Raw genomic sequence first — 17,852 nt, forward strand, 5'->3', positions numbered from 1 at the left:
TCGGATTCCTAATAAATTGGAACGTATCTATATCTTATAGGGGGTCGACTGTAAAACAATGCTAACCTAAGCTGAATTGCATGTTCAACCACTGCTGCATTGTATTTATGTTGTGCTGTAAAGCATTTACCTGTCATAATTGAGAGTCTGTTTTAAGATTCCACTTAATATTTTAAAATGCACTAAAGGTAACAGTATGTATTATTCATATGCTACAACTATGTAATTAAAGATGTTGCACCATTTTTATTAGGAACTGAGATTACAACAGCCCTCTCCAATAGAATAGCTGGAATGGGTGGAAATTTTTACTATTCTTTAGCATATGTCCATTGTAGTATACATTAGCAATAACTATTACAGTGTTAATAGTTTTGAAATAATTCATCAGAAAGAAATTTTTGTTATCATACTATATAAATAAAATGCTAAAACTATGCATAGTTTCATTTTAAATCATCTAATGCACTCAGGTCAGGACTGTCATTGTTACCAAATTATAATAAAAATATTTTATAAATATATACAATTACAAAAATAAAAGTAAATAAATATAAATACATGTAAAACTGCATGATATATATTGTAATTTAAAGGTATAATTTTAATTCTGTTAATTGTTTGTCATAGCCATTACATTCAGTAATAAATTGTAAGGGAATTGCAATTTAGGAGTAACATTACTACATACTACAAAACATTATTAAAGATTATTTATTGTTTGGTATAAAAACAGATCCATAGGAGTGACACCATAAGTTACTGCACTGGGTGACATCAATCCTGTGATGCCACTGATAGATATTAATTTATAAATAAAAAATGTTACTATTATTATTTTTGTTCAGAGTAATAAAATTAAATTAATTTTACATTATTAAAAATAAATGTTCAAATTCTGATTGAAAAATAATTAAAGTAACATAAACAAATAAAGAAATATTTTTCATTTTTATTTGTTATTCATAATGATTTTTTAAAACTTAATGTTCTTTAAGGATGATTACATATTGCTATTAAATATCAATAAAATTATCCTGATTTTAAATTAAAATCATTTAAATTTGCTAAAAAATTTTTTGACTTCTGAAATTTAAAATCTAAATAAATGATTTTATTACGAGTAAAATTATAAAGAGAAAGTAGAAAGTTAATTTTTAAAATTCAGTTAAGATAATTAATGAACAAATAATTGGCAAATGCTTATTATCTATATATATAAAAATGAATGTATGTCTGTTGGTGTGTCCTTCATGCATTACTACACCATTTATCTGATTGCCATGAAACTTTGGGAAGTTGTTTAATACACTCCTGTGAAGGTTTCTGGCATAGTACATTTATCCTACAATAGATGGCGCGCATATATATGAGCATTTCATCGTGAGCATTTCAGCACTGTTAGGAGTTGAAACTCGAAATTTGGTACACAGTTAGGGTACGCCACGAGAACACATACTAACAAGGGATTTTTCGAAATTTCACCCCATGGGGAAAGGAACAGAATTAAGGCTTCAACAATGGAAGTGTTAAGAGAAAGCAATGTGCAAGATTTACAGGTGCAAATGCAGTTTTTTGCATTAAATCGGACATAATTTTAGACCCAACTAAAAATTTTCTAATTAGTCTGGAAACAGGGAAACCTAATTCTTGCATTCTGTGAAAATGGATAAGATTGGCTGTAATGTAATCTTAATCTTCGCTATTGTTACTTTTTGCCCAAGCAACACCGGGCTTATCTGCTAGTTATTAAATAAAAACAAGCCATAAATTTTAATACAGTGGGTGATCGGTTAATGAACATAATCTGTTCCAAGACTTTGTTTGTTATCCGAATTGTTTGTTAACTGATTATTGATTTACCATAGGTTTTTATGGGAATTTGATTAATTCATTCCGGAGACTCCAAAAATAAAAAATATATACTTTTTTATTACGTTTATTTATATGTAATAGTAAAAATACATACGTATGCAGTCTTGCATTTTTATTAGTCATCTTTTTCCGTTTGTGGGGGTTAAAGAATCTGTCCAATGTCGATTGCTTTTCTCTTTTCTTCAGGATTTTTCAGAAGTAATTAATAGTATTGTAATTGTAGAGATCCCCAATCCCATTAACCATATTCTGGTTTGGATGCCACTTGGGTGATCATTGTTCTGACATCCTCCCACTTCTTCAAAAGATCTTTAGTAGCAGATTAGTAGTAGTAGTCGACATTGGTCCTCTTTCGTCTTCCTCTTTTTCAAAAGAAAACACATCTCGCTGAGTTTCTTGGTATTCTTCACTTGAGAGTTATCGGAGTTCTTTTGTTGTCAGATCAGTTTCATGTTCCATTATGAGCTCTAAAATGCTCTTTATTTCTCAGATATGATTTTCATTACTCCATTAGCAGCTTGAGACTTCTTGATATATCTTTCATAGCTAAGATTGTGCCTACTGTTCAAGTCATACTGCCTAGCAACATCAGACCTTGTGCCCACTTTCTACCTTGGCTATTATCTCTTACTATGGTGAGCACAGTTCTTGACACTTCTCTTTTTAGGCTCCATAATATTATCTTTTTTAAATAAAAAGTTCAGAAAAGCACTTACAAAAATTCAGAGAACAAAAATCAACTAGCCCACAAAAAATTATTTAAATGCAAGGCCTGGATGAAATTTGAAATTTGGTATTAAAATGGTAACGAATATCCATGGGACAGTTAAATTTTCACCTTTTGTAAATAAACCTCAACACAAAACTTAACAAGTGCCCATCCGACAGTCTTGCAAATGCTATAAAAAATTATTTGTCAGAAAGGTAAACAAAAAGCTGGAATTACAAGGGAGAGTTTCAAAATTCGGAGGAATATTAATACTATTCGATTGGTATCGGGTTGACTTGGGTATGGTGACTTCTCTCGCCCTCTGAAAGGTTTTGAATTGTTACCTGAAGACAAGGGAAAATCAATTGGTATTCGTTATTTTTTGTCGCTTCTTTTTATGTTTGTTCTTTTTACATTCGTTATTTGAACATGTGTTCATTGTCCAATCATAAAAATCTTTCACGAAAGTGTTCATTATCTGAACTGTTCGTTAACCGATCATCCACTGTATATGGTTTGTATTTACTTTAAAACTGAATTAATTAATTCTGTTCTTTTTTTAAGAGATAATAAAACTTAGTTGAATAAAATTATAACAATGTTAAATATTTTAGTTAATTTATTTCATTACTTTATTAGTTTTTTATTTATGATTTACATTTTAATATTTTTTATAACTTTAAACTTTAAAAAATAATTTTGTTTAATTATGTAATTTGTTACAATGTAATAATTATTTGTTAATTTCAGGTATGAAATACAACAAATGGAAGAAGAAGATAATATTCTGTCAACATTAATTATAAAATCTATAGACCGTAGAGATTCTGCCTTGTTTACGTGTTTAGCAGTTAACGCATATGGACAAGATGATACAAATATACAATTGATAATTCAAGGTATTCTTTATAAATTGCACAGTTTGAAAATGCAAAATTTTAAATTAACTATACATCAATACACTTTATATCTAGTTAAGTAATGAGCTGTTAGTTAAATACATACATCTGTTGTTTTGGCATATACTTCAGTTGTTTCTTTAAAAATAATTATATTTCTGTCTGTTATGAAAAATTTTAAGGATAAATTTTTAACACAATAGTAGTTATGTATTTATTTGTGAATTTTATGTTAATTTAAGATATTAATAATATGATACAGATATTTTTATTTATTTTTTTATTTTTTAGTTTTTAATTAAGACTAGGGCTGTTTTATTAATAAAATAACACAAAAGTAAATAATAATCTTAGCTATTATTAGGTTAATTTTTTATATAAATGCAAATATATTATCATCTGCTGATTGAAAAGTAATTAGAATCACAAATTAAGTAAAATAATATCTTTATCTATTTATTCAATCATTATTAAAATTATGTATTTTTTATTTAGTTTTTAAAATTTTAAATGTTCATAATTTATTTCAGCTTATGCATTTTGGTTTATTCAATTATCAGAAAAACATTTTTATAGCTAGCATAATTTAATGTATTTTGATATAAAATATATTAAATTTTAAATTATGTACCAGAATAATATGCATATAAGCTAATAGGTATCAATGAATTGGCATAATTGGCAAATATTTGTAAAAACCAAGTCATTCTCTTAAAAAGAGTACATAAATTTAAAATTTATGTAAGACAAAAAATTAGTATAACAAATAAAGAAATATGTATGATATGTAACCCCATTGCATTGATATTAAATTATTATATCATACACATTATTAAAATTAAACTATTACCTGTAATATTTGGTCACATCACATTTTACATATTAAATAATATTATTGTACCCAACTATTCTATATTACCTTCATTTAACAGAAGTTATTTTTTTACCATAATTTTAGTGAATTTCTTTTAAAACTGCAATTGTCTTTGAGCAATATTCTTAAAATTTGCTTTTTCATTTTAAAATTTTCTTACTTACTTCAAATTGTTAAATTTATTTAATTATTTAAAATAAAAAATTAAATTATTTAAAATTAAAAATTAAATTATTTAATTAATTTACTTCAAATTTTTAATAACGATCAGGAATGTTTGGTTTGAAGACCATAATATTTTTTAAATATTTTGTACATCTAGTGTTTTATTTTTGTTGGAAGATAAAATTTCTATCTGATTGCAAATTTTTAACAGAAGGATATATATATATATATGTATGTATGTATGTATATGTGTGTGTGTGTGTGTGTGTGTGTATATATATATGTATGTATATGTGTGTGTGTGTGTGTGTGTGTGTGTATATATATATGTATGTACTTATAAATTGAGACATATTTGTAAACATTTATCTGAATCAAACATCAATTTTTTTATAGCTATTTATTTTCATATATCACCATGTCATCATACAGTATCTCAGGAATGGAAAGATAATTAACCAATTTTTATTAATTAGTTAATTATCCTTAAATTCCTCAACTTGTATTTCTAATATATTAAGTCTCTTGTATATGTCATTAATATTTAGATCTTTATACATGTTTCCATATATACAGTAGTTAACTTTTATATTTTGTTTCTTATGCTAATTGATTTTTTTTTATATATATTTGTCTCAAAAATAATTTTGATTGGTTGTGTAAAATTTATATTTTATTTTATATTACCACCAATGAGTGTAATGCTTACCAAAACATCCTGTATTGCTACTTTAATCTATATTTTTGTTAAATGAAGTCCATTTGCAAAATGATTTTCTAGTTTATCCTATTCTTTCCAGAAACCTTTCTTTGTTGTAATACTTCAGTTTTATATACTGTACATGAATGATAAAAATTTTCATCTCAGTAAGAAGTCTTCTTTATTTATTATGTCTCCAGGCAGTTAAGAGATGATATGAGACAAATATTTAGATTACAAAAATGTCTTGAGGATAGTTTAGATAAAATTATAATTGAAAAATAAGTCCATGTTAATGTTTTGATACTAACAAAAACATCAAGTCTACATATATAAATAACATCTATTTAACTGGAGAAACAATAGACTTACTTAAGATACCCAAACGTCAGCAGTAATGTGTGATATTAGCACTAGAACTAACATTTTCAAAGTTCTTATGCTTCATCTTCAGATTCTACAGTCATTCAAATGTAGAAAAAATCTTTTTGTCGGACATATTTGTATGGAATGGTTTTTAAAAAAAAACAAACTTCATATGTTACTGGAGTTTGGGTATTTTAAATAAGTCTATTAAGTCTACCATTGTTATTTTTTTATATTATAATAGAATACATTTATATAAATATCTGATATCTATACTTCACCAATAAAGATAAAATGGTTTAACTTCATTGCTATTAGTCTGAGTACTTTGTTAATCTGAAATGTCAATAAGATAAATTTTTATTATCATATAGTTTCATTCAATCAATATAGTTTTAATTTGTTCATAGGCAAATTTCAATGATTATATTGGGTTGTTTGAAAAGTAATTTAGTTTTTTACTATCAGAGGAATTAGTTGTATTATTATCCACCAATTTCATTTTAAACCATATTGTCATTATATATTATGACGGCTGACATTTCAAGGCTTATTTGTAAAAAATTTCATTTGATTCTGTGCAATTGATTTTTTTGGTGTTCCATTAAATATGGAAATTGACTATTATCTTTTGCTAAGTTTCTATAGTGAACATAGTTCTTGACACTCCACTCTTTTTAGGCCCCCATAATATTCAGTTTTTTTTAAAAAACTGAATATTATGGGGGCCTAAAAAGCACTTACAAAAATTCGGAGAACTGAAATCAACTAGTGCAAAAAAGGTTATGTGAAACTGTGAAAGTCTTGTTCCTTAAACCATTCATAAATGCCAGTAAAATTTGGTTTTACAAATCTTAAACTCATTGTCAAAGATTTTTATGTTTGGACAACAAACACGTTTGGATAATGAACACCTGACAGAACAAACACAAGAAGAAGCGACAGTGTTCATTATCCAATTTGTTCGTAATCTGAGCTGTTCATTAACTGATCACCCATTACAATTTTATATTCTAAAGTTGTTAATGATCTAAAATCTTCATCCATTGTTTTTTGAACAGAAATAAGATAACAATGCACTATCTCTAATGTTTCTATAGCTTGTAATTTATTAGATGGAGGGTGTACATCACCATCTTTACTATTTTTGCTGTACACATGCACATTTTTTTCTTCTAATACCTGAGTTGTCAATTCTTCTATAGTGTGAACATATTTCAATATCTTTATATCATTTTACTGGGAATAGGGTATCCTTTATCTGATAGTTCTTTTAACAAACTTGATAAGACATCAGAATCAGAACCATTCATGAAATTCACTCTCATTAGAACAAGGTAAGTTTTTCTATTTTTTACTCAACTAAAAATCCTGCACACTTGAAAGAATTTGTAATACAGTAGTTTAAATCAAAACAAAATTCCAACTTTTTTTACAACAACTTTTTTAATACAATTTTGAATGTAAAATGTGTTTGTGATTCATTCCAGTATTGAGAAAAAGATAATTTTAATTAGTGAAATTATTAATAATTCAATAGATTCAATAGCTTTTAAGTTTTCTACTTGTATGCAAGCAACACAGTTTTCAATAATAAAAGCTACTTTTCTTTTTTGGTGTAAAAATTCTATCTAAATTACAAATATGTTTCTGGGAGAAACATATTTTCTCCCAGATTGTTGAAGATAGCCATGAATTTGAATTGGCTTCATACATAACTGGTAGTGATCTAGCATTTTTGAAACATTTTAGTTACTTGCTCCTACTAATCATTAGGGTTTCAGTTTTTCTGCATCATACATGCAAAATTATTAAATGTTGTTTATTCAGCTTTCCTCCTATACATTTGTCATTTTTTTAAATATTAAGGTTTTATTGGGTAAAGAGTAAAATAGACTTGTCTCTTCCTAGTTGAACACATTGCATTCCGAGGATGGGTCATGATATTCTTCAGTGTAATTTCTTTCCAGCTGCTCCACTTACTTTTTTAAAGGAGAGACCATGTCTTTCTTTAAAGCATTCAGTCCATCCATTACTAGCTTTAAAACTTTTTATATTTAGTTCTTTTGCTATTTCCATTGCTTTCTCTTGAAGAACTACACTAGAAATAGGAATGTTTTTGGATTTTACAATTTTAACCAGCAGATAAGAATTTCAACATCTTTAAATTTTGAATTATGTAGCCTTTTCCTTTTTTCTTAACTTTGCAATTGACTACCTTGATATTTTCCTTCTTTAAGAGTATATTATTCAGCATAATCTGAGGAATTCCATGCTCTTTTGCAAAAGCTGTCTTTGTGTAGTTTGTTTTTTATGAAGATTAATGAACTTTCTTTTCTCTTTCAAAGCTAATGACTGGATTTTTCATTTTTTGAGACATTTTAAGTAAAGAACCATAATTGCTTTTGCATTATGATTGCGTCATGGTTTAGTAAGAAAATAGTGTTTCAGACATTTTTGATTAAAAAAAAAAAAGTTTGTTCAAAATTTGTGAAAACAGCCAATTTTTTGAAAAAATACATGTTCTGTATTTTTATTTGTTAAAAATAATATTCATATCTCAAAGACTTTTTTATGTTTATCTAGATTGTACTTTAAAAATCAAACTTTGTTTTGCAACAAAAATAAATTTGATCAGTAAACCAAAGTTACGGATGAATCTAATGACGAATTAATGAGAGTTTAATTATCTTAACATCTATGGAAGATTGAAGGGACTGGGAAAAGTGACTACTAATCCAGAGTGACCACTTATCCAGGTGTCAGTTATTGCAATTTGATTGTACATAGAAACAGTTTTATTGATGAAGACTTAGAATATAAAATTACAGTAATTTATAAATTGTTCTTGTCTTTTTTTTTTTTTTATTATAATAGCTGAATAATAATTTTACTATATTTTATTTTGTCTTTGAAATTTATTATTATTAATTTAAATTTAATCTCAAAAATACCAATATCATAAATCTGTTTCCATAAATTGAATTATTTATTTTATTACATAAGATTATCTTATTGTATCATTGTACATATCATTATCTTATGTAATAAAAATGGACAGTTTGTTATTTCTGTTATTTGACCTCAGTTATCTTATATAAATATGTGTATATATTTATATACACAGTTAAAAGTTCTTTGTGAATTTCAGTCAAATATGTCATTTATCATTTATCCATGTTCTTCTTCTTCTTCTTTTGTCCCTAGCTAGCATTTGGTTGGGGCATCCACGCAACCAGTATGCTGCTGTAGGTGCTGCAGGAAATTGAGCTTTCTCCGCAATGCCCTTCCATTGCCCTTGATCCATGGCCATTGCTTTCGCCTGCCTCAGATCAAGCCATTGGTTCCTGAGATCCTCCTCAACCTGTTTGGTTCACATTTTCTTAGATGTAGAGCATTGGATTTTCCATAAGTCGCTGTCGAAAGAGCAGTTTGTGGGGCATTCAGTTGATATCTATTTGGCACACATGGCCAAACCATCTCAGCCGTCGCTATTGAATTTGCGTCTCAACAGATGGCTGCTGTTGGCATCTGGCCCGGAAGATGTTGTTGGTGATGCAATTCCAAAGGGAGAGAATCTGTCTCAAACATTTCAATTGAAAGATCTCAAGTCTGTCCAAGTTTGTCTTAAGCAGGGTCCAAGTTTCTGACCCGTAGAGAAGGATCAGTATGACTAGTGTATGAAACAGGCGGATCTTGGTCATCAAGGAGATGTTATTCTTCCTCCATACACACCATTTGAGTGAGGCAAATGCATGGGTTGCCTGTCCAATACAGGCATGGGTTTCTTTTGATGATGCTACTTTCTTCTCCTGGATCAGTGACCCCAAGGTATTTAAACTCTTGTACCTGCTCAATCTGGACTCTATTAAGGTAAACAGTTGCCCGCGATCCATCCGTTGTAAATACTTTGGTTTTGTCCACATTATTTTAAGACCATATGACTGAGTGATAGTGGCGATGTCATAAAGCATGTCTGTGGCCACTACATTGTTGTTAGCGAGAACAGCACTGTCGTTGGCAAACATTAGATTAGTTAGAAAGTGGCCATCCCCAAACTGGACACCACATTTCCCATTAAAGGCCTTCCTCATAATTGCATCCACCACAATATTAAACAATAGTGGAGAGACCATGTCTCCTTGACAAACTCCTGTCTGAATGGTAAACTCCTCAGTTCCCCCAGATTTGCAGTTGACTGGTGGAATCTTTTTAGGCTTCCTTAAGTAGTGTGATAACTTTTTGTGGGACATGTTCATTCTCCAGTGCTCTCCATAGTGCAGGCCTATGCACACAGTCAAATGCAGATTTGAAATTAATGAACATGACAACAGTCCGTATGCCACATCTAGTCCTTTCCTCTATAAGTTGACATAAGGCAAAGATTTGATCACAGCAATTACGACCAGGACAGAACACTGCCTGTTCTTCTTAGCCAGTTTCTTTATGGTGTTTTTGTAACCGTGATTGGGTGATCTTCATAAATTTTTTGCCACCGATAGAAAGGAAACTGATACTGCGATAATTACTGCAATCCTGGCTGTCGCCTTTCTTGTGGATTGGCATGATAATAGCTTTCTTCCAGATGATTGGTATTTGTTCTGTGTGCCATATTGTTTTAATGAGTAGATAAAGACGATGGTGCAGTATGTCACCATCAGCCTTGATCACCTCTGTAGTGATCAGATCCAGTCCAGCAGCTTTGCTAATCTTCAGCGATCCAATGGCTGCTTTCACTTCTGCAATTGTAGGCTCTGCATCTGACATAGGTGTTGCAGGCTGGTCAATTGGCAATGGGTCTGCTAACACTCCCTATGGAGTGTCGTGATTGTACAAGTTATTAAAGAACTCCTTCCAATGGTGCAGTTGTTCTGTCGATGATTTTATGAATGTTCCATCTGCTTTCTTTATGGTATCATTTGCTACTTTGGACTTTCCGCTCAGCTTTCTGAGAGTACTGTAGAGGGTATGGTACTCATGTTTGGATGCTGCTGCTTCCAGGTCAGTGGCCACTTTGTTCCAGTACTGCTCTCGATCGATCTTCATTTTCTATCAAATCTCATGATTAAGCTGGCAATATTGCCCATAGTTGGTCAACTTTATTTGTTTCTGTTTGGCCACCAATTCGAGGCAGTCGTCAGATATCCAAGGCTGTGTTCACTGGCGGGCTGGTGGGCACAGGGGCTTGGCACAATCCAGTATCACCTCTGAAATCCATCTCTCCTCCTCATTTATGTCATCAGATATGTCCAGTATGGAGAAGCGGTTTGACAAGGTGATCTGAAATTCCTGTCTGCATGTTTCAATCATAAGTTGTTTCTAGTCTGGTTGAGGTTGTGATGGCGAGGTCTGCTTAGCACATTGTAGTTAATTAAATTTATCCATGTCAATAAGCAAAATATTATTTACTCTTGCTGGTAGACATACTTATGGCAGATATAATTTGTTTATATAGCCCCTTTTTGTGATGTTCTTATATTTGCAGTAAAATCAAATCAACTAAAGATTTAGAGGATTCACTTTCTTGATTATTGTAGCACTAACAATAGATTCCTATTTATAAATAAGATAATTACATTTAAAAAACAGAAAAATGAAAAACATATTATGTTGGGTTTAGTGGGTAATACTCGGTTTAAACCGGTGGCTGTGTACTATGCCGGACCAGAGTCAAGGCATAGCAACCAAAACTAATTAAATAAGTATGTTAGTGTCAGTGTCTGTATTAAGGAATTTCCTAACGATATGACATGTATTCAATATAGCGGCCTTCTGTAGTGTGATGTATGTATTTCTNTTGGTGGATGAATGAGTATATGCTCGCTTAATTAATGTGTTGAATGCCGCTATTTTATATTTACAATTACATAAATTAACTTTTATGTAATTGTAAATATATTTTGATGGAATTTATTGTTATATGCTTAATAATAAATTTATTGGTTTACAGAACCTCCTGACAGTCCTACTAACATCCTTGCATCAGAAATTAGCAGTCGATCTATAACAGTTCGTTGGACACAACCTTATACAGGAAATAGTGCAATAACAGCATACAAAATACAATATAAAGCGGCATCAGGTAAGATGATCTTCTTAAATTACTTTATGCTGATTTAAAGTATCTATATAATTTTGTTTAAATTATATGAATTCTTGATTCAATTAGTTCATTAACAAAGAATTTGACTCTTGTATTAATAATCTTGCTTTAATTTATGGTGAGTATCAAGATTGGAATATCATATTTTGACATTCATAGATGTCATAATAACTTGATGATAAATTATATCAATAAACATTCAATTAAATTTATAAAATTCATTTAATAACAAAAATTTTACATTTGAGATCTCTATTATTATGTGGTCATCACATAAAACTTTACAAAGAGTTAAGTGATTTTCTAAATTAATTTTGAACAACATATTGAATCTCTTATGTCCATTTAATGAGAATTTTTAAGAAAAGAAAAAGTATTATTTGTTAAAATATATTATTGTTGTCAACACAATAATTTCCAAATATAAATTGACCATTACTAACTTGTCATTTATTTCATTTATCGTCTCTCACCACTTATATTATTGTAACAAATGATAGGAAATGTCATTTGTAATTTGTAAAAGATATTAATTGATGTTTTTTAGTAAAGTGAAACTATAGAAAATTGTATGATGGAAAAAATACATGAAATTGATTAGGTTGAAATATAGTTTTCATCAGTCATTTTTCTGGTTAATTGGTAGTTTGATATATTTAAAAAACAGGAAAGAAATGTAATTTATCTTTTGCTGTGGTTTTCTATTAATGTAACTACAGGTTATTGTTAAATAAATAACCTAAGGTAGTATTTTAGTTGTATTTTAGAAGAACTGTTTCATGATCCTACTATGTTTGTTATATGTGATTGATGAAATTAATTTCTACTGAAATATATCAGAAACTTGAGCATTGAAATGTCATCAACATTACTTTCAAGTTGTGACATGTCAAGAAAAAATAAGAAGAGAAGAAATAAAACAAAAAAATCAGTAAAAACTAACATATGAACACAAAAATAAAATCTAGATAAAAATTAAGGTTTCAAATTTTTATCTAGGTTTTATTTTTGTTTTAACCTTAATCAAATCCATCCAACAAACAAAGCTATAATAATAAATACAAATATGTTGCACTAACCTTGTATAGCTTTGCAGATTTCCTGGTGAGGTCACCACTACCTCACCAGGAATTTGTTAGGGAAGAAGTTTCTGGAAGGCGATAGACAAAGGAACTAACAAAGAAAAAAAAAACAAAGGGAATACTAAGAATTAAATATACAAAATAAGGCATATACGGCCACATTAATTTATGTTAGCAACATTAAATAGCAGTATAATATTACAAACAACTATTATTGTTTGATTATATTTGGTTATTAAAATTTGCAAAAATTTTTTGCATATATGTTAAGTGAACAATTTTTAAGTATATATATATTATATATGTACAATAAAATAATGAATGAATGAATGAATGTCACCACCAGCCTTGATCGCTTCTGTAGTGATCAGATCCAGTCCAGCAGCTTTGCTAATCTTCAGCGATCCAATGGCTGCTTTCACTTCTGCAATTGTAGGCTCTGCATCTGACATAGGTGTTGCAGGCTGGTCAATTGGCAATGGGTCTGCTAACACTCCCTATGGAGTGTCGTGATTGTACAAGTTATTAAAGAACTCCTTCCAATGGTGCAGTTGTTCTGTCGATGATTTTATGAATGTTCCATCTGCTTTCTTTATGGTATCATTTGCTACTTTGGACTTTCCGCTCAGCTTTCTGAGAGTACTGTAGAGGGTATGGTACTCATGTTTGGATGCTGCTGCTTCCAGGTCAGTGGCCACTTTGTTCCAGTACTGCTCTCGATCGATCTTCATTTTCTATCAAATCTCATGATTAAGCTGGCAATATTGCCCATAGTTGGTCAACTTTATTTGTTTCTGTTTGGCCACCAATTCGAGGCAGTCGTCAGATATCCAAGGCTGTGTTCACTGGCGGGCTGGTGGGCACAGGGGCTTGGCACAATCCAGTATCACCTCTGAAATCCATCTCTCCTCCTCATTTATGTCATCAGATATGTCCAGTATGGAGAAGCGATTTGACAAGGTGATCTGAAATTCCTGTCTGCATGTTTCAATCATAAGTTGTTTCTAGTCTGGTTGAGGTTGTGATGGCGAGGTCTGCTTAGCACATTGTAGTTAATTAAATNAGCATGTGATTGTTGGGAGGATCTTTAGCATTACGGAGTATATTAAAGACCGTGGGACATCTCCTGTATGTGATATCGATGTTTTTCTTTTTTGCAATCTCTGAGTAGAGTTTCTGTAACCACGGGTTGTAAGTGACCGTAACTCTGTCTTTATGCTCTGGTCTGTCATCTTCCTGCCCTGCGTCTCTTGCGGATACTTGCGGATGGCGTAGTTTCTTGGATAATTTATTCATAAGGTTGTAATAACCATGGCGTTTCGCTATGTTAGCTATGTTTCTATGTTCAGATTCTAGAGCAGCCTTGGTGGATGAATGAGTATATGCTCGCTTAATTAATGTGTTGAATGCCGCTATTTTATATTTACAATTACATAAATTAACTTTTATGTAATTGTAAATATATTTTGATGGAATTTATTGTTATATGCTTAATAATAAATTTATTGGTTTACAGAACCTCCTGACAGTCCTACTAACATCCTTGCATCAGAAATTAGCAGTCGATCTATAACAGTTCGTTGGACACAACCTTATACAGGAAATAGTGCAATAACAGCATACAAAATACAATATAAAGCGGCATCAGGTAAGATGATCTTCTTAAATTACTTTATGCTGATTTAAAGTATCTATATAATTTTGTTTAAATTATATGAATTCTTGATTCAATTAGTTCATTAACAAAGAATTTGACTCTTGTATTAATAATCTTGCTTTAATTTATGGTGAGTATCAAGATTGGAATATCATATTTTGACATTCATAGATGTCAAAATCAATTATAACTATGATAATTAAAATATATATATAAGAATTAGAATAAACTTGTGAATTTAANGAATAATAATTTTACTATATTTTATTTTGTCTTTGAAATTTATTATTATTAATTTAAATTTAATCTCAAAAATACCAATATCATAAATCTGTTTCCATAAATTGAATTATTTATTTTATTACATAAGATTATCTTATTGTATCATTGTACATATCATTATCTTATGTAATAAAAATGGACAGTTTGTTATTTCTGTTATTTGACCTCAGTTATCTTATATAAATATGTGTATATATTTATATACACAGTTAAAAGTTCTTTGTGAATTTCAGTCAAATATGTCATTTATCATTTATCCATGTTCTTCTTCTTCTTCTTTTGTCCCTAGCTAGCATTTGGTTGGGGCATCCACGCAACCAGTATGCTGCTGTAGGTGCTGCAGGAAATTGAGCTTTCTCCGCAATGCCCTTCCATTGCCCTTGATCCATGGCCATTGCTTTCGCCTGCCTCAGATCAAGCCATTGGTTCCTGAGATCCTCCTCAACCTGTTTGGTTCACATTTTCTTAGATGTAGAGCATTGGATTTTCCATAAGTCGCTGTCGAAAGAGCAGTTTGTGGGGCATTCAGTTGATATCTATTTGGCACACATGGCCAAACCATCTCAGCCGTCGCTATTGAATTTGCGTCTCAACAGATGGCTGCTGTTGGCATCTGGCCCGGAAGATGTTGTTGGTGATGCAATTCCAAAGGGAGAGAATCTGTCTCAAACATTTCAATTGAAAGATCTCAAGTCTGTCCAAGTTTGTCTTAAGCAGGGTCCAAGTTTCTGACCCGTAGAGAAGGATCAGTATGACTAGTGTATGAAACAGGCGGATCTTGGTCATCAAGGAGATGTTATTCTTCCTCCATACACACCATTTGAGTGAGGCAAATGCATGGGTTGCCTGTCCAATACAGGCATGGGTTTCTTTTGATGATGCTACTTTCTTCTCCTGGATCAGTGACCCCAAGGTATTTAAACTCTTGTACCTGCTCAATCTGGACTCTATTAAGGTAAACAGTTGCCCGCGATCCATCCGTTGTAAATACTTTGGTTTTGTCCACATTATTTTAAGACCATATGACTGAGTGATAGTGGCGATGTCATAAAGCATGTCTGTGGCCACTACATTGTTGTTAGCGAGAACAGCACTGTCGTTGGCAAACATTAGATTAGTTAGAAAGTGGCCATCCCCAAACTGGACACCACATTTCCCATTAAAGGCCTTCCTCATAATTGCATCCACCACAATATTAAACAATAGTGGAGAGACCATGTCTCCTTGACAAACTCCTGTCTGAATGGTAAACTCCTCAGTTCCCCCAGATTTGCAGTTGACTGGTGGAATCTTTTTAGGCTTCCTTAAGTAGTGTGATAACTTTTTGTGGGACATGTTCATTCTCCAGTGCTCTCCATAGTGCAGGCCTATGCACACAGTCAAATGCAGATTTGAAATTAATGAACATGACAACAGTCCGTATGCCACATCTAGTCCTTTCCTCTATAAGTTGACATAAGGCAAAGATTTGATCACAGCAATTACGACCAGGACAGAACACTGCCTGTTCTTCTTAGCCAGTTTCTTTATGGTGTTTTTGTAACCGTGATTGGGTGATCTTCATAAATTTTTTGCCACCGATAGAAAGGAAACTGATACTGCGATAATTACTGCAATCCTGGCTGTCGCCTTTCTTGTGGATTGGCATGATAATAGCTTTCTTCCAGATGATTGGTATTTGTTCTGTGTGCCATATTGTTTTAATGAGTAGATAAAGACGATGGTGCAGTATGTCACCATCAGCCTTGATCACCTCTGTAGTGATCAGATCCAGTCCAGCAGCTTTGCTAATCTTCAGCGATCCAATGGCTGCTTTCACTTCTGCAATTGTAGGCTCTGCATCTGACATAGGTGTTGCAGGCTGGTCAATTGGCAATGGGTCTGCTAACACTCCCTATGGAGTGTCGTGATTGTACAAGTTATTAAAGAACTCCTTCCAATGGTGCAGTTGTTCTGTCGATGATTTTATGAATGTTCCATCTGCTTTCTTTATGGTATCATTTGCTACTTTGGACTTTCCGCTCAGCTTTCTGAGAGTACTGTAGAGGGTATGGTACTCATGTTTGGATGCTGCTGCTTCCAGGTCAGTGGCCACTTTGTTCCAGTACTGCTCTCGATCGATCTTCATTTTCTATCAAATCTCATGATTAAGCTGGCAATATTGCCCATAGTTGGTCAACTTTATTTGTTTCTGTTTGGCCACCAATTCGAGGCAGTCGTCAGATATCCAAGGCTGTGTTCACTGGCGGGCTGGTGGGCACAGGGGCTTGGCACAATCCAGTATCACCTCTGAAATCCGTCTCTCCTCCTCATTTATGTCATCAGATATGTCCAGTATGGAGAAGCGGTTTGACAAGGTGATCTGAAATTCCTGTCTGCATGTTTCAATCATAAGTTGTTTCTAGTCTGGTTGAGGTTGTGATGGCGAGGTCTGCTTAGCACATTGTAGTTAATTAAATTTATCCATGTCAATAAGCAAAATATTATTTACTCTTGCTGGTAGACATACTTATGGCAGATATAATTTGTTTATATAGCCCCTTTTTGTGATGTTCTTATATTTGCAGTAAAATCAAATCAACTAAAGATTTAGAGGATTCACTTTCTTGATTATTGTAGCACTAACAATAGATTCCTATTTATAAATAAGATAATTACATTTAAAAAACAGAAAAATGAAAAACATATTATGTTGGGTTTAGTGGGTAATACTCGGTTTAAACCGATGGCTGTGTACTATGCCGGACCAGAGTCAAGGCATAGCAACCAAAACTAATTAAATAAGTATGTTAGTGTCAGTGTCTGTATTAAGGAATTTCCTAACGATATGACATGTATTCAATATAGCGGCCTTCTGTAGTGTGATGTATGTATTTCTTTTCAATTGTAATGTTCCCAGGCTTTTGTGTAGTGTGTGTGGTATCACACCTGTACAGGAGAGAACAACAGGTACAATAAGCACCCTATCCATCCTCCACAGATGCCTGATTTCCTGGGCGAGTTCTGTGTACTTGTTAATTTTTTCTGTGCATGTGTTTTGTACATTGTGAGTGTTTGGAATGGCTATGTCTATAATGTATGTGATTTTATTGTGTTTGTCAATGAGTGTGATGTCTGGTCTGTTGTGGTAAATTGTTTTA

At 31.6% G+C, this 17,852-nt stretch overlaps 1 protein-coding gene across 1 annotated transcript in view; it reads left to right on the plus strand.

Annotated features, from left to right (window-relative positions):
* The window catches only part of LOC111631548 (Down syndrome cell adhesion molecule-like protein Dscam2), a 170,899-nt gene that overhangs the window by 106,817 nt on the left and 46,230 nt on the right, over nucleotides 1-17,852 (plus strand). The window contains exons 13-14 of the mRNA XM_023375805.1: nucleotides 3,335-3,483; nucleotides 11,539-11,670. Of these exons, the coding sequence (XP_023231573.1) occupies nucleotides 3,335-3,483; nucleotides 11,539-11,670 (281 nt within the window). The remainder of the gene's footprint in view (nucleotides 1-3,334; nucleotides 3,484-11,538; nucleotides 11,671-17,852) is intronic.

Source organism: Centruroides sculpturatus, unplaced genomic scaffold, assembly GCF_000671375.1.
Source record: "Centruroides sculpturatus isolate CEXI.00-Female unplaced genomic scaffold, Cexi_2.0 scaffold712, whole genome shotgun sequence".
In the NCBI taxonomy this organism is placed as follows: domain Eukaryota; kingdom Metazoa; phylum Arthropoda; class Arachnida; order Scorpiones; family Buthidae; genus Centruroides; species Centruroides sculpturatus.